Here is a 21,580-nt window from a genome sequence, read left to right as displayed (position 1 = left end):
TCCTTCATTTTTCCTACCCACCTATCCACCCCTTTGGAAGACCCATGTTAGGACTTTTGTCTTTGGGCAAGCACTAACACTGGTGCTGCCCCAGCCCTCTTTTATAACCCCACTCCTCTGCTCACAGTAGAGTGGATTCTTTAAATCCACAGTGACACTGAATTCTTCTACCGGGTGAAAAGTCAGTCAATGGGGACAAATTCCCAGAAGAGTATAAAGATGGAAACACGCTAGGCAGACACCAGTGCAGATCAGCAAACAGATTACTAAAGTTTCAAGGTAAGAAATGAAATCACGAGGCTAGGGATTCTGAATGGAGGGCTCTAAAAAATAAAGTTGCAATTCTAAAATCATGAATAAATTCAGCTCAAGAATTAAAAGTGAAGATATCAAAAAAAGAACATATTAACATGTTAGATTTTTAAAACATATTTTATCTCCCTAAAAATTGCTTATTAGTTTGCAAATGGTAAGAGAGTAACCACACAGTAAAAGAGAAGGATAGACTTAAGAGTTGTTGCAGATTAAAACAAGTTAAAGACACGTAAGGACTAAATACAACACAAGATGCTGGATTGGATCCTGTATCTGAGAAGAAATGTGTCTTATGGGACATTGTTATGACAGTTCAATGTTGAATTAACATTGTTTCCTGTATTTGATAATTGCAATGTAGTTATAAAGGTAACACTCTCGCTCTTAGGAATTCTGCAGCAAAGAATTAAGCGGTATAGAGTCATAAAGTATGCAGCATACTGTCTAATACTTCAGAAAATAAGAAATTATGCAAATATTACACATGCAGCCTACACATACATTGAAGGACACAATGAATCAAGTTATTATCTGATGGAATACCATGCAACTGTTTAAAACAATGAGGCAGTTTCCTAGATACTGCAGCAGCAGCTGCAGCTAAGTTGCTTCAGTCGTGTCCGACTCTGTGCGACCTCACAGATGGCAGCCCACCAGGCTCCTCTGTCCCTGGGATTCTCCAGGCAAGAATACTGGAGTGGGTTGCCATTTCCTTCTCCAATGCATGCATGCATGCTAAGTCGCTTCAGTCGTGTCTGGCTCTGTGTGACCCCATGGACAGCAGCCCACCAGTCTCCTCCGTCCACAGGATTCTCCAGGCAAGAATACTGGAGTGGGATGCCATTTCGTTCTCCACCTACGTACTGACATGGAACGATTTCTAAGACACACCAATAAGTGAGGGAAAATGCCAGGAGCCAGCACGAGGAGTCCCGCTGGTGGCAAAGGTCATAAGGTTAAGGGGCCCGACAGGCAAAGGTGAGTCAGGCCTTAAGGGAGCCTCTTTCTGGATCTGCTCATGCATCTGCCCCCAAACCAGAGTCTGCCTGCCTTACTGCATTGTGCTTTTCGCCTGCTCTTCTGACATTATAGGGGGGGCTGTCCCCTACCACCTTTCTCTGGAAAATTAACTTAGAGTTCCAGTTAATAGTCTCCTGCATATAAAAGGAGTGTCTCAGGTCAAACCTCTCTGCTGGCAGACTAGCTAGTGTGACAGGATTATCCACACTCTTGCTACTATGTACATGATTGTTTACAACCTCTCAACCATAAACAGCACAGAGAGTTTGGAGTATTTTGAAAGTCTTAGTTAGCATAGGGTTTTTCTAAAGATAAAAATCATGTTGGTGAAGGGTTTCATTGCTGAGTTAATGACTGCCGCCAGGCCTCCATATCCTTAGGCACCTGGGAGTATGTTAATCGATGTAATTGGAATATAGAAAAAGAAATATAGTAGTTTTGATGTTAGCAATACTAGACTTTTGAGTTAATGAATTTTCTCTTTGTTATAGATCACTGTACTCCTCTTTCTCTGTTATAAATCATTATGTCCTTGCTATGTAAGAATGTAACTTTATCACTATCTTAAGACTAAGTAGATCTTAAAGGCAAACAACTTTTCTGATCAACTAACCTTTATCAACAGAAAGTAAGGTGGGGCCATAAAATGTTGATAGGTCTCCAGACCAGAAGATATCAAATCTAAGACCCTTGTAAGAACAAAGATATACTGAGAACACTGTCTTTAGATAAGGGTCAGAGCAGCTGACCCTGCATGACTCTGTTTCTTGCATTTATCTCTACGTATAACTAAAAGTATAAAAGTGGACCTGGAAAATAAAGAAACGGACCAGTTCCTGGAAAGACTGGTTTCCCCCATCTGGTCTTTTCTTGTTCTCTTCTTTTCTGGCTGAATTCCCATCTGGAGCGTGGAGGCTCGCCATGTCTACTTACTTGCCCTGGCTTCTAAGACCCACACAAGAGGGAGCCCAAGGAGGGGCACCCTCTGCTATTCAAGCAGGCACCGGTGGCCTACGTAGGTGGTGAAAACTCCTTGTCTTGGAGTTTTATTCGTTTTCCACGTAAACCAAGTTATTCAGCCTCTTTTCTCCACTAATTTTCCTACCACACTATTCTTTCCTAATCTCTCTTTATATCTGTAATTAAATAAGTTCTTTCCTAGGACGCCGACTCCGTCCTCGCTTCGAATTCCCTGGATCCACCGGGGCTGGACCCCGGCAGGAAAAGTTGCCTAGGTGGGACACATTGATAAATTTTTATAAGCACACAAAGTTTTCATATTCAGAAAAAAGTTGTTTTAAAGAGATTTTAAAAACAAAGTAGATGTACAGCAGGTGGGAAAAAAGCTACAAAAAGAAGAATGTGAAAAGGGTATTTGCAAGCACCTGAGGGTAAAAAAAAGAATAAGAAAACTAACGTCAAGAATAACTTGGTGAAAAAAAGTTAACATTTTTATTTTTCTCTCTCTCAAAATTATGTTCAAAATGAAGTGCTAAATAAAAAATGACAGTCTCACAGTCTGGAGGACACAGGAAATATTAACTAGTGGAGAAGATAACGCACTTAGAAACCTGGATTTCAGGCCTAAATTGGTTCATTGACCAAAGTCACTTAACTTCTCTGAGTTTGCATTCCCTCATCCCTGAAAAAGCGAGCTAGACAAGAACAATGATGTATGAGGTCAAGTTATCTTAAAAAATAATTTCCCAATTATATCTACTGAATAATTGACTTGTTTATTTAACCAGTGGCTCTAGCTGACAAAGAGGACTACAGCCCTACATGCTTCTCCAGAAACGGGATGTTCTCTTCATCTCATTTAAATATGTAGTCACACTTAATACAGGTGATAGATATTTGTGAAAATGAAGTTGAATTATTGCTTTCTCTACATCTGAGAGAAGAACTAGAAAGACTATGTTTCTAGAAGTTTACTAATTAGGTACCAATGTTGTTTGGATCATTAATGTAAAATGTAGCTAGGAAAGAAATATCTACAGCTTGATGAATGAGATAATCTAAATTCTGAAATGAGGGCAGGATGCAGACAACAGGCCAAGGCAGGTTTTAATCCTCAGTTAGAGAGGATCTGGAATAAGCTTGAACTTGAGATGCCTATGGAACATTTATGCCCACCCCATCCCTGCCTGAAGAACTTGGCTCTTAATTATAAAGTACATTTATGTTCTTCCAAGTAATTTTCTTTTTTTTTCCCAAGTAATTTTCTATCCTTCCCCACAATATGATCATTTATTCTTTCCTACTTATAAAAGGAATTCACTCTTAAAGAATCTTAAAAGTATGGACATATTTAAAGAAGAAAAAAAGAGGCTTCTATAATCCCTCCCACAGAAGCACTGCTGACATTTTAGGGTAAGTTCTTTTGCTCTTTTTCTATGGATATGTAAATACTTCTATACACATATAAAATTGCTTATGCTATAAAGTTTTTTTGTGTGTCTTTTACTTTTAGCTTAAAAGTTAGTCATTTTAGAGAAAATAATTGTCTATACTTAACCATTTACTTCAAGGTGACCCAAAAAGAGGGACAAATAAAACCTCTCTAGAGGACCTACCAGCAGCAGAGGACCTACCTTACCAGATCTTCCCTGAACAGGTCCCACCGTCCAAGACCCATAGGATATATTGGCCAAACAGCGGGTCCTCCTTCCCAAAATGTCCAAGCAGGATACATGATATCATGGTACTCTGATGTCTTCAACAGAAACAGAGAGGTTATTTTAAATCAGTCTTGGAGCAGAGGAAGAAGCAGCAAACTGCACTCATGTCACGGGATCTGGAAAAGGCCTTGCCCCTGCGTTATACCATCAAAGACATATCCAAGTCTAGACTCTGGATGCTAAAAGGCAAAAATGATCATGGGTTAAAAATCATGGGCTGACTGAATCCCAGAATATGAAATCACACTAAATGTCAACTTTTCCAGTACCCAAAAGTTCTATTTTTCTAGAAGACATATACTGTTGGAGGTTTTAGTTTAAGGAAATGATATACCCAATTCTGAATGACCACATAGCTTTCTCATCTTTTAACTGATATCATACTTGGAGTGTATATGGTCCTACCAGTTCTTAATTATTTCCTAGGTAAGTCTTTTAGGAGCAAGAATTAGGAAATACAATGCAAGAGTTAAGAGTGTGGGCTCTTGAGAAAGATTATCTGACTCCCCCTCTTTCCAACTCTAGGCAAGTTACTTAATCTTCCTAGGCTTCCGTTTCCTTATCTTTATAAGTAGAGAAATGATAATATCAATAATGGTATCTATCTAACAGGCTTGTTTTAAATATTAAATGAGTTAATACATGTAGAAAACTTAGAACAGTGACACATAGTAAATACTCAGTAAGTGTTCAGTTCAGTTCAGTTGCTCAGTCGTGTCCGACTCTGCGACCCCATGAATCGCAGCACGCCAGGCCTCCCTGTCCATCACCATCTCCTGGAGTTCACTCAGATGTCCATGAGTCCATCGAGTCCATGATGCCATCCAGCCATCTCATCTTCAGTCGTCCCCTACTCTTCCTACCCCCAATCCCTCCCAGCATCAGAGTCTTTTCCAATGAGTCAACTCTTCACATGAGGTGGCCAAAGTACTGGAGTTTCAGCTTTAGCATCATTCCTTCCAAAGAAATCCCAGGGTTGATCTCCTTCAGAATGGACTGGTTGGATCTCCTTCCAGTCCAAGGGACTCTCAAGAGTCTTCTCCAACACCACAGTTCAAAAGTATCAATTCTTCGGTGCTCAGCCTTCTTCACAGTCCAAGTCTCACATCCATACATGACCACTGGAAAAACCATAGCCTTGACTAGACGGACCTTAGTCGGCAAAGTAATGTCTCTGCTTTTGAATATGCAATCTAGGTTGGTCATAACTTTTCTTCCAAGGAGTAAGTGTCTTTTAATTTCATGGCTGCAGTCACCATCTGCAGTGATTTTGGAGCCCAAAAAAATAAAGTCTGACACTGTTTCTACTGTTTCCCCATCTATTTCCCATGAAGTGACGGGACCAGATGCCAAGATCTTCGTTTTCTGAGTGTTGAGCTTTAAGCCAACTTTTTCGCTCTCCTCTTTCACATTCATCAAGAGGCTTTTTAGCTTCTCTTCACTTTTTGCCATAAGGGTGGTGTCATCTGCATATCTGAGGCTATTGATATTTCTCCCAGCAATCTTGATTCCAGCTTGTGTTTCTTCCAGTCCAGCGTTTCTCATGATGTACTCTGCATAGAAGTTAAATAAGCAGGGTGACAATATACAGCCTTGACATACTCCTTTTCCTATTTGGAACCAGTCTGTTGTTCCATGTCCAGTTCTAACTGTTGCTTCCTGACCTGCATACAGATTTCTTAAGAGGCAGGTTAGGTGGTCTGGTATGCCCATCTCTTTCAGAATTTTTCACAGTTTATTGTGATCCACGCAGTCAAAGGCTTTGGCATAGTCAATAAAGCAGAAATAGATGTTTTTTTGGAACTCTCTTGCTTTTTCAGTGATCCAGCGGATGTTGGGAATTTGATCAATGGTTCTTCTGCCTTTTCTAAAACCAGCTTGAACATCAGGGAGTTCACGGTTCACATATTGCTATAGCCTGGCTTGGAGAATTTTGAGCATTACTTTACTAGCGTGTGAGATGAGTGCAATTGTGCGGTAGTTTGAGCATTGTTTTGCATTGCCTTTCTTTGGAACTGGAGTGAAAACTGACCTTTTCCAGTCCTGTGGCCACTGCTGAGTTTTCCAAATTTGCTGGCATATTGAGTGCAGCACTTTCACAGCATCATCTTTCAGGATTTGAAACAGCTCAACTGGAATTCCATTACCTCTACTAGCTTTGTTCGTAGTGATGCTTTCTAAGGCCCACTTGACTTTACATTCCAGGATGTCTGGCTCTAGATGAGTGATCACATCATCATGATTATCTGGGTCATGAAGATCTTTTTTGTACAGTTCTTCCACCTCTTCTTAGGATTATATAACAACAATGTATTCTGCCTGAGGACAGTCTCTGGATTAAACCTTCTGGCTAATTCTGTTATCTTAAAATGTAAATTATGGGAGTAGGTCTGGTGAGGTCTTTACAACCTCCAGACATTTTTTGGATTCACTGGAGAGTATATAACTTCATTGCTAACACTAACAAGCGGGTACTCTTTCTGCCCCCTTCTGATGCCTATGTCAGAAGCTTTCTCTATCTCCTTTATACTTTAATAAAACTTTATTACACAAAAGCTCATGGTGGAGAGGTCTGACAGAATGTGGTCCACTGGAGAAGGGAATGGCAAGCCACTTCAGTATTCTTGCCTTGAGAACCCCATGAACAGTATGAAAAGGCAAAATGACAGGATACTGAAAGAGGAACTCCCCAGGTCATTAGGTGCCCAATATGCTACTGGAGATCAGTGGAGAAATAACTCCAGAAAGAATGAAGGGATGGAGCCAAAGCAAAAACAATACCCAGTTGTGGATGGGACTGGTGATAGAAGCAAGATTCGACGCTGTAAAGAGCAATATTGCATAAGAACCTGGAATGTCAGGTCCATGAATCAAGGCAAATTGGAAGTGATCAAACAAGAGAGGGCAAGGGTGAACGTTGACGTTCTAGGAATCAGCGAACTAAAATGGAGTGGAATGGGTGAATTTAACTCAGATGACCATTATATCTACTACTGTGGGCAGGAATCCCTCAGAAGAAATGGAGTAGCCATCATAGTCAACAAGAGTCCGAAATGCAGTACTTGGATGCAATCTCAAAAACGACAGAATGATCTCTGTTCGTTTCCAAGGCAAACCATTCAATATCACGGTAATCCAAGTCTATGCCCCAACCAGTAACGCTGCAGAAACTGAAGTTGAACAGTTTTATGAAGACCTACAAGACCTTTTAGAACTAACACCCAAAAAAGATGTCCGTTTCATTACAGGGGACTGGAATGCAAAAGTAGGAAGTCAAGAAACACCTGGAGTAACAGGCAAATTTGGCCTTGGAATGCGGAATGAAGCAGGGCAAAGACTGATAGAGTTTTGCCAAGAAAATGCATTGGTCATAGCAAATACCCTCTTCCAATAACACAAGAGAAGACTCTACACATGGACATCACCAGATGGTCAACACCAAAATCAGACTGATTATATTCTTTGCAGCCAAAGATGGAGAAGCTCTATCCAGTCAACAAAAACAAGACCAGGAGCTGACTGTGGCTCAGATCATGAACTCCTTATTGCCAAATTCAGACTTAAATTGAAGAAAGTAGGGAAAACCACTACACCATTCAGGTATGACCTAAATCAAATCCCTTTTGATTATACAGTGGAAGTGAGAAATAGATTTAAGGGCCTAGATCTAACAGATAGAGTGCCTAATGAACTATGGATGGAGGTTTGTGACATTGTATAGGAGACAGGGATCAAGACCATCCCCATGGAAAAGAAATGCAAAAAAGCAAAATGGCTGTCTGGGGAGGGCTTACAAATAGCTGTGCAAAGAAGAGAGGTGAAAAGCAAGGAGAAAAGGAAAGATATAAGCATCTGAATGCAGAGTTCCAAAGAATAGCAAGAAGAGACAAGAAAGCCTTCTTCAGCGATCAATGCAATAAATGTTAATGTTACCTAATACTGTGGCACTTCTGAGCTCATATGGTTGGTCAATAAGTTCTGAGTTATTTTTTGGTTATTTTTCTTTTTTGATCAGGGTCAAAAGTAATGATGGGCAGAAAGAGGGTAGGGGTATTATCCCACACCTTTTGAAAAAAGTTTGAAACCATTTGAAACCTCTATATGGTTACTTCTGTTAAAATTCTGGCCACTGATAAGCCTCTAAATCTACTGTCTTCCACTGGAATTACATATGCAATATGCTGTTGGCCTTCTTTCAAATATTTTAAAAATGGTATGTGATTCATCAAGCACCTCAGGCATAACAGCTGCTCAAAAGAAACTGCATACTTATTATAAAGCTGACAGACTAATATCCCTCCCTGGCAAACTAGGAGTCATTGGTTTAAAAAAAAAAAGAAGCAGGGGGAAGGAATTAAAGATGAAAGGAAAGTTAGTATACTGATGATAATACTTGATTATCCACAGAAAAAACAAGATAAATAATAAACATAAACCCTTACTGACTTACATGGGAGCCTCTATCTGTTCTTCTGAGAGGGCTTCATGACAAATAACGGGACCAAGCACTTTTGAGAACTGAGGCTAAACCATGGGATGTGCAACACAATGTGGCCTCAGCCCACTTGCAACACAGGAAATAAACAAGTCTAGAGAGAAAGTAAACTCTGATAAAGAAAAAGTGGAGATAAAAAGTCCCTCTGCTTTGGAGACACCAAATCAGAAACAGAGTTCCCTTTCTCAAAGTCCGGAGGGTCTTCCCAAACCTACTCTTCTCCCACAGAATTTTCCATTCACTCTCTTCTAGCCTTCCCCATCCCTGCCCCCAAGTGCTTTCATATTTAGTCTCTAGGGAATGAAGGCCCATTCCTGCTAATGCACCATTTGCAAGAAGCTGAGCACTAAGATATTCAGTTCAGTCGCTCAGTCGTGTCCGACTCTTTGTGACCCCATGAATCACAGCACGCCAGGCCTCCCTGTCTATCACCAACTCCCGGAGTTCACTCAGACTCACGTCCATCAAGTCAGTGATGCCATCCAGCTATCTCATCCTCTGTCCCCTTCTCCTCCTGCCCCCAATCCCTCCCAGCATCAGAGTCTTTTCCAATGAGACAACTCTTCGCATGAGGTGGCCAAAGTACTGGAGTTTCAGCTTTAGCATCAGTCCTTCCAAAGAAATCCCAGGGCTGATCTCCTTCAGAGTGGACTGGTTGGATCTCCTTGTAATCCAAGGGACTCTCAAGAGTCTTCTCCAACACCCCAGTTCAAAAGCATCAATTCTTCGGTGCTCAGCTTTCTTCACAGTCCAACTCTCACATCCATACATGACTACTGGAAAAACCATAGCCTTGACTAGACGGACCTTAGTCGGCAAAGTAATGTCTCTGCGCCCTATTCTCCAAGCCCACAAGAATGTCCTAGTACTCCCATCTCTCCATAACTAGACTTGAAGATCACCCTCTCACATGTTCCCCTCAGGCATCTCAGACCTATCCCCTCATGCACTGTTTGGGTGCAAACTGTGTGGTTATTTGAGCACCTTTAGTCTGACCATTAGCCTGGGACCCTGGGATACAGTGGCCAGACAGATGATACCCAATAGCATGGGTGATATATACATTGTAGGAGCTCAACAAATATTTTTGTTCAAAGTCCATGAGCTTTCTTAGGTCACTCTCTGCCATGCTCTGCAGGTTCTCTGAACCCCACCTCCAATGTCTTACAGGTTCCTCAGGCCTCTCTCATTCCTCACCCTCCACCCTTAGCCCTAAGACCCCAGGCAATCATACTTATCACTTACAGGTCCTCACCTCCTTCTCCTCTGTCTTATCATTCAATGACTGTGAAGCTAACAGGGACACAGACCCGCTTTGGGACCTCAGACCTCATCCTCACCATTACCCATCAGACTCTGCCACATTCAGTCATCTCCTGCTTATGCCCTAGAAGACCACCCTCCATCCCCTCAGACAGCCCTTTCTGTACTTACCTTACTGAAGGAGAAGATTGGAATGGCAGGCTCCATCCATTTAGGAACCTGAGGATAATCTCGCACGTTGATCACCATCTCCATGTCAGGGAGGCGCCCAATAACTTCCAAAATAAAGTGTTCAACACCACTACACCTGTTAACCAGAAATACCACAACTTCACCAGAGCAACGCCTGCTCTCAGACAAGGCAGGGTCCCACTGACACTTTCAAGGTAAAACAAGCCAGCACTCAGATCATCAGTCTCCTGCAAAGTGTCCTGAGAGCAACGCTTCTGAAAGGACTATTCCACTCTTTCATGTGGTGCAAGTTATCTTTCCTGGCTAAGCTTCTCCAGCTTATAATAATAAAATTCTCCAACTAAATCATCCTAAGTTTGATGGGAATGTTATTGCTACTCCTATCACTTCCTCTCCTCTTTTCATTTCCAGCATTTATTTCTCCTACATGGAATAGTTTAGTTAGTAAGCAAGATATAAATTTTGATAGGAGCTGGAAAAGCTGATTTTCTAATTATGTCCCCTGGGCTTTGCGTCTCACAAGGACATTATTTTTATTTCCACCATAACTAAGTCTCATAGTTTACGGGGAAGGATAAAGAACCTTTCATTACCTTCAACCTAAATACAGAACATTCTCAAGAGCAACTTTGCAAGCCAGAAAGAGTGCCAGGTACATAATCACAAAAATTGTAACATAACTTTCAGAACAGTTTTTCTAAAATGATTTCTGGAAAGGAAGTAAGTATACACTGAAAGCTAACTTTCCTGCCCCATCCTTGAGGTCCAGACCAGCACAGTACTGGTAGCAACATTCCAAGGTCTGACCAAAATTTTCTGGCAGCGTGATAATGACTGATTTATATGTAGGGTGATAACTAAATATCAATCATTCATAAACATAAGAAAAGATGGTCAACTGTACTACTAACAAATAAATGCCCCCAAAGCCAAAATTATAAAAACAGAATAAAATGGTGCTTATCAGAGGCTGGGGAAGGAGGGGATAGACAGATGTTGTTTAAGGGAACAAACTTACAAGGAGCAATAAATAAGCCATAGGGATCTAATGCACAGTAAAGCGAATATAGATAACAAAATGGTATGATAATTATCAAACTTGAGACTAGAATTTAATCATTTCCACTATTAAAAAAGAAAATAATTATGTGACAGGATATAGAGGTGCTTACTGTTGCTACAATAGAAATAATATTAAAATAAACTTATCAGATTAACATGTTATACACCTTACACTTACACATTATATGTTAAATATATTTCAACTAAAAAGTATCAACATGACAAAAGAAAAAATCTAGTGAAGCTACATGCTGCTGCTGCTGCTGCGTCACTTCAGTCATGTCCGACTCTGTGCGACCCCACAGACGGCAGCCCCCCAGGCTCCCCCATCCCTGGGATTCTCCAGGCAAGAACACTGGAGTGGGTTGCCATTTCCTTCTCCAATGCATGAAAGGGAAAAGTGAAAGTGAAGTCGCTCAGTCCTGTCCGACTCTTAGCGACCCCATGGACTGCAGCCTTCCAGGCTCCTCTGTCCAAGGGATTTTCCAGGCAAGAGGACTGGAGTGGGGTGCCATTGCCTATTTCTACCAATCAGATTGTCAAAGATCAAAAGAGCCTGATAATACATAGTGTTACTGAGTGTGTGAGGTCTATTCTGAGCATGTGATAAGAGGGTGGTGAATGTGTAAACACAACCTCTTTGGAGGACAATTTGCTTCTATTTATTGAGATTTAAAAACACTTTATTTGCCTAATTAACTTTACTTCTGTACTGTAGATGAATTTACAAAGGGGCTTCCCAGGTGGTGCTATTGATAAAGAACCTGCCTGCCAATGCAGGAAACCCAAGAGATGCGGGTTCAATCCCTGGGTCGAGATGATCCCCTGGAGGAAGAAATGGCAACCCACTCCAGTATTCTTGCTTGAAGAATGCCATGGACAGAGGAGCCTAGCGGGCTATAGTCCATGGAGTCACAAAGAGTCAGACACGACTAAAGCGACTCAGCATGAGTGTTCAAAAGTCTAAGTTCAAGAATGTTCACTGCAGCACTGTTTCCATTAGTCAAAAATTAAAGGGGGAAAAAAATTAAAGGGGAGAGATGTGGAGTAATTAAGCATCCATTGATTTAGGACTGAACAAAGAAATCCATACAATGGGGTTTTTATGCTGCTATGAAAGAGTTCTCCATGTACTACTCCTATGGAACAATTTCAAAATCTATTGATACATGGAAAGGAAAAGTAAGTTGCAGAACAGAAGATACAGCATATTCTGGTTTGCTGGTGAATCTGGACAATTGTATATGCAGATTATTTCTGGCAGGATATACAATTGTAGTCGTCTCTTGAGAGGAAGACTCAGGGACTAGAAGCATGGTGGAGGGCATCACTGTATATACTTTTGAGTTAACCAAATATTTGGTCACACAGAGTCGGACACGACTGAAGCGACTTAGCAGCAGCAGCAGCAGCAGCATATAATACTCTTTCGATGTTAAAAGAATCACTAGTTACAAAGTTTAAAAATGTATTATTACATTTTATTACATATTATTAATTATATAATAATCATTATTACATATTATTACAATAATACATTGACATGTATTTACATTTACATGTTAACAGCTAAAACATTTGTTATTTTCTTTCACACCTGGCTTTTAAAATAGCACTCTATCACATACTGTATGATTCTATTTATATAAAATCCAAGGAAATAATCTATAATGAGAGAAAGCAAATCAGTGGATACCTGAGGACAGGGATAGGACAAGAGGACGGCATGACAGGGATAAGACAGGAGGAAGGCATGATAGGGAAAAGGGGAAAGAAGGGTCACAAAGGGGCACAAGGTAACTTTTGTAGTAACAGACAGGTTCATTATCTTGGCTACAAATATATATATATATATGAGATACATATTTTGATATATGTATCAAATTGTACACTTTAGATATGTGCAATTTATGTCAACCATACTTCACTAAAGCTATTATTTTAAAAAATACCACTATTCCCTATCTTTGAAATGATGCATCTCCAGGGTTAATTAGATGGTGCTCCAGTTCCTTAGCAAAATCTTTCAGCTCATCCTTGAAATGCTGAGTTTACATGTCCTTTTGTTCAGAACTGAATTCTTTAAATGTCACTGATATTTCTCAAACTAGGTGAATTAAAAGTATCTAGACCTAGAAAGATACTACTTTTGCCCAGATAAGAGTCTGAGATATTTCACAACTGTGTCCATTTCATTAGGTTCTAAATATTTTCTTTTGTTTCTCTTTAATTTAACTCTCAATTCTTAAGCTGTGTATGTAGTTGGGGTAGGGAACTTTCAGTGTATTAGAACTCCAGACTATTTTATTGCCAATGAAAGGTCCCATCCTCTCTTAAGAATACTTCTAAGAGCTCAAGATTCTGACCACAATGATCTGGAGTAAGGAATAAATGCCTTGCAGAAACTTCAAGAGCACAATTTAATTTGATCCAGAGATTGTTCAGCTAACTATCAAACACTGGAAAACCTTTTAAAGTCCAAAAAGATCTATATTCATATTTTCTTTCTCATTTGTAGAAATCACAAATTCCTCTATACTCATAATTTATAGTTAAAGTCTCTACTATTGCTCCAAGTAATGAAACAAATGTCTATTTAAAATATCTCAATGATTTTCCCCACTACCACCTTACTTGCCCCTGACACTTGAAAACCAAAATTGTGATTACCTCAGAATATGGGATATTAAATGATCTTTATATTTTTCTGTTGTTGTTTTTATGTATTTTTGACAGCAAAAATACACTAATTTGTAATGAAGTTATTATGACAAAATATAAATCCTTGTGACCAAATAGATGCATGTTTACTTGTAATGACATAACGTCATTTAGAAAAAAAGATCTTAGTAAGGGAATACTCTGCCTTTGTAATTTTATAAAGATTTGAGTTTTTTTTTTTAAAAAAAGGACTCCTGGGAATTCCCTGGTGGTCCAGTGCTTAGTACTCTGAGCTCTCACTTCACTTCCCCGGAAATGGGGTTCAATCCCTATTTTGGAAACTAAGATCCCACAAGCCAGGCAGCTGCACCAAAAAAAAAAAAATGCTCAAACGAGGAAGGTTTATTATTTGTTGTAAATAATGCTGCCTGGCTCAGTCTGTGACCCTCCCCATCAGCCTGTAGCCCACTGATAAAGAACTTCAGCTCTCACAGCTCCAGTCCTGCCTAGTGTGGCCTGTGTAATCTGCAGCCCTAGTTATTTCTCTTACCTTTCTGCCACCTTTCTTTGAATAGTTGGTATCTAGAACAATAGCTGTCCCCTGACAGTCATCGCTTCTCCTTCAACCCAGCTCACTCACACTAGTTAACATGAGCCTGCGTCCTGCAGCTGCTGTATCTGAAGAAGGGGTGCAGCCACATCCAGTACAACCAGTGGTGTGCCCCAGCCTTACAAAGAAAGAGGAGACAGATGCCACTATTGTGCGTTCCTGAAATGTGAGGGTTTACTTTAAGTCCCTTTAATTGGACTCTATATTAGAGTGTCAGTTGCTCAGCCGTGTCCGACTCTTGTGACCCCATGGACTGAAGCTCACCAGGCTCCTCTGTCCATGGAATTCTCCAAGCAAGAATACTGGAGAGGGTTGCCATTTCCTTCTCCAGGGGATCTTCCCAACCCCAGGATTGAGCCCAGGTCTCCTGCATTGCAGGTGGATTAGTATTAAGTAAACAATAAGGTCAGAAGATATATGTACCTTATAGCTCTTACCTTGAGGGGAACATGCAGTCACTTTCCCGGTATAATCTGTTCTTAATTATCTGATAGTGGGTCCCTAGCTTCCGTCTGACTACCTCTGCCATCATCTTCCTGGAGATACCTCCTCGGAAAGGAGTTAGACCCTCTTCTATGACACTGGAAAAGAAGGGGAATCATCAAGGAAAGCAGGCCAAGAGAGGGGTACCATCCCACCTCTTCCTATTTGCAGGTCTGGGCTTAGTATTAGAGAGCATAGTAAGCTTCGGGAAAGAAGAGGGAGCAGGAATGAGCAACCTCTTTCCCAGAAGCACCACAGGTAACCTAAAATAACAACAACAAAGCAACAGAAACGAAAAAGCAAGCCAGTATCGAGCATCTCTTCCCCCTCCCTCCACTGGGACTACCGCTCCCTTGCCTGATGCATATTCCTCAATACTCATGTCACACCTGTGTCCTCCCAGTTACTGCAGTCCCACTGACCTTTCCTTCTCCGAATCCCACAGAAGGCACAGCTTATGCCTTACAGCTTGAAACCGAGTCTTACGTTCTAGCCTGTCTGGCCCCTACCACCCCACATACTCTAGCAGTATGTGTGACTGACAGGAGTAACTAGGAATTACACTATTTTGTATCCCTTTTAAGGCTTGGTACAACCAAGTTTTTACTAAGTATCACATGCATCAGGTGAATTTTTTGAGGAATTATAAAATAACTAACTTAATGAGGAGTTAAAGGACTCTGTTATTTAACTGATAAGGAATCTGATATCTAGAGAAGTGCCTTGGATCTGAGACCTGAATCTGGCACTAGAATGTAAGGCTGATTTCAAAGTAATCTACCATCACACTCTAGCCTTAATTTGCATACATCAAAAGATAACTGACAGGAAACATAATTTGATTCATTTAAAAATATGCTCAGTATTTATGGAGTACTTACTGAGAGTAGGGCTTCCCTTGTGGCTCAGCTAGTAAAGAATCCGCCTGCAACGCGGGAGACCTGGGTTCGATCCCTGGGTTGGGAAGATCCTCTGGAGAAGGGAATGGCAACCCTCTCCAGTATTCTGACCTGAAGCATTCCATGGACTGTATAGTTTATGCGGTTGCAAAGAGTCAGACACGACTGAGCGACTTTCACTTACTGAGAGTCAGCACCAGGAATACAACAGCCAATGCAGGGCATATGCCTTGATCTCAAGCAGCTTTCAGTCCAGCGGGGAATGCAAACAAGTAGATTCCAATAGGGAGTTAATAGGCAATGCTGAGGTCACCTGGGCCTCTACTACCCCAGGGTATTTTTATTCCCTAGAAATCAGAAAACCACCTCAGGGACCCAGTCTGCTCTCTGACCACTGCAACCAAGGTCTCTGCGGGATTTTAGGGGATTTCCTCCTGACAAGATCTAAATTCTTAAAGATGGGTGAAAGAAAAGAACTCACCCGTGGTAACAGCTGCAGTTTGGACTTGAACATGGTTCGTAATTCTCCAAAGCCCTGTTAATTTGATCAATAAATACTTTCCATTTTGAACCTTCAAAAAGTGAAAAAAAATGAAGGTTAACAAAACACCCCTGAGTATTCTTATTCACTAGCAGCAGGTAAGTGGAATCCACAGAAAGCCAAAACTTTTATTAGACACCCTCTTTTCATCCCACTGGTGGAAATGGACAGCCAGGAAGGATTCATTCTACAGCTCTCCAGCACTCGGCGCACACACACACACACACACACAGACACAGAGACACAGACAGACACACACACACACAGACACACACACACACACGAATTATCCCCCAGTGTGTCTTAGGGAGGTGCAGGGTAGCCAAGCGTGGGCCATACCCGTTGTGGGCATGCCCTACCCTACCCACTATCGCTCTGAACTCTGGAGGATGGGTTACTCTCCAGGGTTCTGGGCAGAAGCAGCAGCGCCGGACACCCAGTGGTACTCTCTGCTCCGAAGAGCCGCCGTGCCCGCTGCCCAGCTCTGCGCCGCAGCGGCCACAGCACGAGAGCGGCGCCGGCAGCACGGGAGAGCGAGGGGCGCGGAAGAGCGCCCCGGAACGCGGCCAGACCCGGAGCCCCAGCGGTGGGCCCGGCCCTGTCCGGAGCGCACCTGACTCCTTCTCGCGGCCCGGCACCGGGGGCAGGAGTAGCAAAAGCAGCCACAACCAAAGCTGGGAGGGCGCACCCAGCTCCATCGCCTGCCGCCCAACTGCGGAGTCCCGGCTGCTGCGCGGATGAAAGCGGAGCCCCGCACAAAGATGGCCGAGGAGCCGCACCACGTGGGCAGAGGGCCGCCCAGCGCAGTGACGGCAGAGCGCCTCTCGGCCTCCGGGTCCTGGTCCTGAGCCCAGCAAACCGCGCAGCTTCTCTGGGAAGGCGGCGCAGGCAGTCAGCCGCTGATCTGCTCGTTTGTTTAGAGCTGAACTCGCGCTCTTAATATATGCATATATATGCATCTCTCAGATAAAATCGAATCTCAGGAGAGAATGAATAAACGGCACCCCGGGGAAAAATGTCTCATATTTGTCCTTTACATTCTATAACATCTTGAAAACATCTTATTCTCCGCAGCCAAAAAACTGAAAGCCAAAAAGGAAACATTTTTTCATCCAAAGATTTACAGTGAGTGGCACAGCCTGGGCTAGCAGTTCTTTCCACGGCCTCAAACTGCTTCTTTTTTTTTTTACTAAATAGCATAGATTTGAGCACTTGTATGTCTACAGTACTGTTAGACACCAAATGATTGCAAATAGTATACAGCACACGTCTCTTTGTAATAGCACTTTATAACAGTCGAAGTGACTCAAAAAAACAAAAACAAAAACGGAGTACAACATTATACTGTAAAGTCTAGGCATATACAGTGATCATACAGTTCCAAGTATGTATCCATTGTGTAAAATGTGCATGGTGACACCCTAGGCTCTGTGGAAATACAAGATGAGATCTGTGCCCTGAAGGAATTTAGATCTAGTAGGGAGAAAAATATTCTTCCCGGGAGCTTATTTACAATTTAAGGCAATAACTAAATGCTACTGGTTTCAGTGGAGGGAAAGATCAATATGGAAATCTGGAGAAAGAGGCAGGAAGGGTATATTGTATTCCAGGCTGAAGAAAAGGAGATGTTGCTGCTCATGAATATTGTGCTAGAGATGCTGAAAGAGGGGAAGCCATAATTTGCAGATGGGAATAGAACCTGGGTTGATGGTAGTGAAGCATTTAGGATGCATGTTGAGGAATGGTGGAAGATAAAATAATGTTGATTAGTTAGGAATGGCTAACTCATTTTGGGTGAGCGGGGAAGAGGAGAAAATGAATCCTTAATACTGTATCTTACAAGCCTTTAGGAATCCAAATGAAAACGAATCAGTTTCTTCTACTTCCAGGAAGGTGAGCAATACTTCAAAGTTAATAATTAATCAAAAGCCCACCAAGCAAGGTACTACATAGATGAACACAATAACCTTCCCTTCAAAGCTAGTTTAAAATGAATATAGTGGAAAACAAACATCCTTCCCTTCAAAGTTAGTTTAAAATGAATATAGTGGAGAACAATTATAGAAACTCTAATAAAATAGCTTAGTTTCCACAATTACAGTTTTCTGTGATCAGAAGATGATGGAAATCACTTCATGCTATAAGGTCTTTGAAATGAGAATAAATCATATTTTCTGCAACTGTACAATGTTTATATTTGAAGTGAGAGATCGAGAGGTAAGTGAGCCCTCTACACAGGAGGAATAAGGTACACATGAATTTAAATATTACTTGTCTCATTTCCTTAACTGGTAAGATTTTATTTCCAGTGGTTGCTATATGTGAATGAGTGTTAGAATTCTCCTGGGAATTAAGAAAACCACAGATTTCTAGGCCTTTGCCATGGTCACTAATTTAAAATGCAAACACTACAGTTTAATAAAAGACCCTCCACGTTCAAGCTCAGTGTGTCTTCAAAGTCATATCATGCTCACCATAATCTGGCTATACAGCTTTACACTGAGTTTCTCACACATGCCAAGTTCTAACCCACCTTAGAATCTCTGCCTAAGTTTTGTTTTCCATCTGGATTGTTTTTCTCTCTCATCCTGGCATCTCTGGTTCCTTCCCAACATTCAAGTTTCTGCTGAAATGGCATTCCTTCAGACAGATTCCCCTCAAAACAGCACCCTAATTTTCTATCTTACCCCCTTATTTGTCTGGTACATAACACATAAAAACAGTATTAAATTGATATTAAGTAAATGTCTCTCTCAGAATATAAGCTTCAGGAGAGCAGTTACATATCTTATTCAGAAGCACAGTGCTTGGAACATAACAGGCACTAAATAAATAATTGCTGAATGAAAGATGAACGCTGGTGAGCCAATGGAAAAGCGGCAGAGAGTTTCAGAGTACCAAGCAGTAGTTGATACTGAAAAGAAATGTATCATAATCCTACTGGTGAATACAATGAAAATATGTAATCATCTATATTGCATGAAAGCAAGCTCTGTGGTACACAAGGACAGTAAGAATACTTAGGAATATTACTAACTCTAGTGGTTCTGATATTGGCCATTCTGGCTGTAAACTTTGGGTCTGTCACTTACTAGCTGGATAATATTGGCTAGGTTTCAACAAGTTATTTTTCTTACCTTCAGTTTTCTCTGTAAAAAACAGGAATACTATCAAAACATTGAGATTTAAATCAAATATGTAAAGCTATTAGTCTAGTGTCTGGCACCAAACCAAAAAAACCTCTCAGTAAAGGTTAACTAATCATATGCTGGATAAGGTTTTCTCCTAAGATGCTTAAAATCTGCAAAGTGAGAGATCTCACGCCAAGTATTCCACTGATACTTACTCATCTGCTAACATCAAAACATAGACAGTTTCTGAATTCACTACTGATGTTGCCCTCCTTCTTACCTTTCTGTTGAACACTTCCTTTACTAGTAATAGGAAGTTATTCTCCCACAAATTCCCTATTCATCCTTGCAGTCTTGTCTTTTAAACCCCAAGCTCTCTGTGAAGATTTTCTTGGGACCGCCACCACCACCATTGCACAGAACTTATTGCCCTGTCTCGCCTGTTATCTCTGGACCTTGGAAATACTTTTTATGTTACATTTATTGTAATAAATTGTAATTTTCCTGGTGTCTTGTCTCTTCCACTAGACTGTGGGCCCTTTGTGGTATTCACTTTTGTAACTCCAGCATCCATTTAGTACTTTTCTCAACATACAAGAAGCTCACGACTGGCTGCTGACGCACAACTATGTCTTGATCGCCTTTGCTTAGCACTGACTTTAAATGACGTCTCCTTGTCAAGGCTATGGTTTTTCCAGTGGTCATGTATGGATGTGAGAGTTGGACTATGAAGAAAACTGAGTGCTGAAGAATTGATGCTTTTGAACTGTGGTGCTGGAGAAGGCTCTTGAGAGTCCCTTGGACTGCAAGGAGGTCCAAACAGTCCATTCTGAAGGAGATCAGCCCTGGGATTTCTTTGGAAGGAATGATGCTAAAGCTGAAACTGCAGTATTTTGGCCACCTCATGCGAAGAGTTGACTCATTGGAAAAGACTCTGATGCTGGGAAGGATTGGGGGCAGGAGAAGGGGATGACAGAGGATGAGATGGCTGGATGGCATCACGGACTCGATGGACGTGAGTTTGAGTGAACTCCGGGAGATGGTGATAGGGAGGCCTGGCGTGCTGCAATTCATGGGGTCGCAAAGAGTCGGATACGACTGAGCGACTGAACTGAACTGAACCTTCTCCATCTGTAAAAAGGGAATTGATAATTTGAACACGGTTGTTACTAGGAGTCCATGAGATAACAGGAAGGACCCTAGCATGCTGTCCGCATATCTTCGGGGCTTGGCGACTTAGGCTCAGGGAGGAAATACCGTCTTCAACGCTGGCTTGGGAAGGAGAGATCGCGAGACCCACGGAGAAGGCGAGTTCCACTGCGCAGGTGCACGCAAAAGCGGGCCGGGCGCTCACTCCCCGGGCAGCTGTGTAGTTCCGGGGGCTTGTTTGCGGTTCCTGGGGCGGGCGGCCGGCCGTCGCCGAGCTGACGTCATCGGCGTGCGCTGCCACGTCTGCTCAGCTCCCCGGTAATGGAGGCTGAGGATGAGTGCTGACGGGGCCGGCCTCTGCCTCTAGCTTTGGCTCTGGCTCTGATTCTGGTACTGACTCAGGGTCTGGGTCTGGCAGCCCGAAGCCGGGACACCTTTTCTCGACTCTCCGTGAGGGGACAACGCACAGACAAGCAACTGGTTTGCAGCGCCTCAACGTGGGCAGGGAGTTCTGTTGCTTGGGGTCTAGCTGTAAAACCGCCGCCTCCTTCCAGGGATCCCGCCCCGCTGGCCTGGCCTCCTCCATGCGTGAGTATATCCGAGCTGCCGCGCTGTCCGATTGTCCCGGGCCTGCTTCGGCCCTCCAGGTTGCGTGGCGGGGACCGCTTTGTCGTCCCCTCATAGAGGCCAGTCTGTTGAGTTTGTGTTCTCCCGCTGCCCGCCTTCCACCACCCCATCCCCTCGCCTTCTTCCATTCCAATTTTTTGCTCTACACTTTTCTTTTCCTTTGCTCGTTAATTGAGCAAGGACCAGCTGCCCTTACATCCAGTGGTTTGAACGCTTTGTCTCACTTGGCGTTTGTTAGTCTGCAGCCGAGAGCTGTTAGGAATAGGGAACAGAATATCTGCTGTAAAGTTTGAAAACCAGGGTTTTTCCACGGTGTCATTCTTCAGTTTTTAAGTTGTATTGTTCAGGAAGCAGATTCTTGGTATTCATATTGACAGAACCATAGTTTTTCCATAGATTAATGAAAGCACAGTTTATTTTTATTGAGGGTTTTTATGTATTACTTTTAATC

General features: G+C 42.1%; 2 protein-coding genes across 5 annotated transcripts in view; one reads left to right on the top strand and one right to left on the bottom strand.

Annotated features, from left to right (window-relative positions):
• Nucleotides 1-17,083, bottom strand: part of POGLUT1 (protein O-glucosyltransferase 1) — a 30,091-nt gene extending 13,008 nt beyond the window's left edge. Inside the window, exons 1-5 of one of the 3 annotated variants that reach the window (XM_069554429.1) lie at nucleotides 16,836-17,083; nucleotides 16,163-16,253; nucleotides 14,737-14,880; nucleotides 9,946-10,081; nucleotides 3,930-4,051 (exon numbers count right to left, since the gene is read on the bottom strand). In XM_069554429.1, the coding sequence (XP_069410530.1) occupies nucleotides 3,930-4,051; nucleotides 9,946-10,081; nucleotides 14,737-14,880; nucleotides 16,163-16,253; nucleotides 16,836-16,920 (578 nt within the window). In that variant the 5' untranslated portion in view covers nucleotides 16,921-17,083. The remainder of the gene's footprint in view (nucleotides 1-3,929; nucleotides 4,052-9,945; nucleotides 10,082-14,736; nucleotides 14,881-16,162; nucleotides 16,254-16,835) is intronic. The other 2 variants (XM_069554439.1, XM_069554450.1) reach the window with 2 other exon arrangements.
• A 3,591-nt stretch (nucleotides 17,084-20,674) lies between these two features.
• Nucleotides 20,675-21,580, top strand: part of TMEM39A (transmembrane protein 39A) — a 29,514-nt gene continuing 28,608 nt past the window's right edge. The window contains exon 1 of one of the 2 annotated variants that reach the window (XM_069554361.1): nucleotides 20,675-21,090. The gene's annotated coding sequence lies outside the window, so the exon portion shown is untranslated. The remainder of the gene's footprint in view (nucleotides 21,091-21,580) is intronic. The other variant, XM_069554371.1, reaches the window with a different exon arrangement.

This window comes from Ovis canadensis, chromosome 1 (genome assembly GCF_042477335.2).
Source record: "Ovis canadensis isolate MfBH-ARS-UI-01 breed Bighorn chromosome 1, ARS-UI_OviCan_v2, whole genome shotgun sequence".
In the NCBI taxonomy this organism is placed as follows: domain Eukaryota; kingdom Metazoa; phylum Chordata; class Mammalia; order Artiodactyla; family Bovidae; genus Ovis; species Ovis canadensis.
This window is presented reverse-complemented; position numbering and strand designations above follow the sequence as displayed.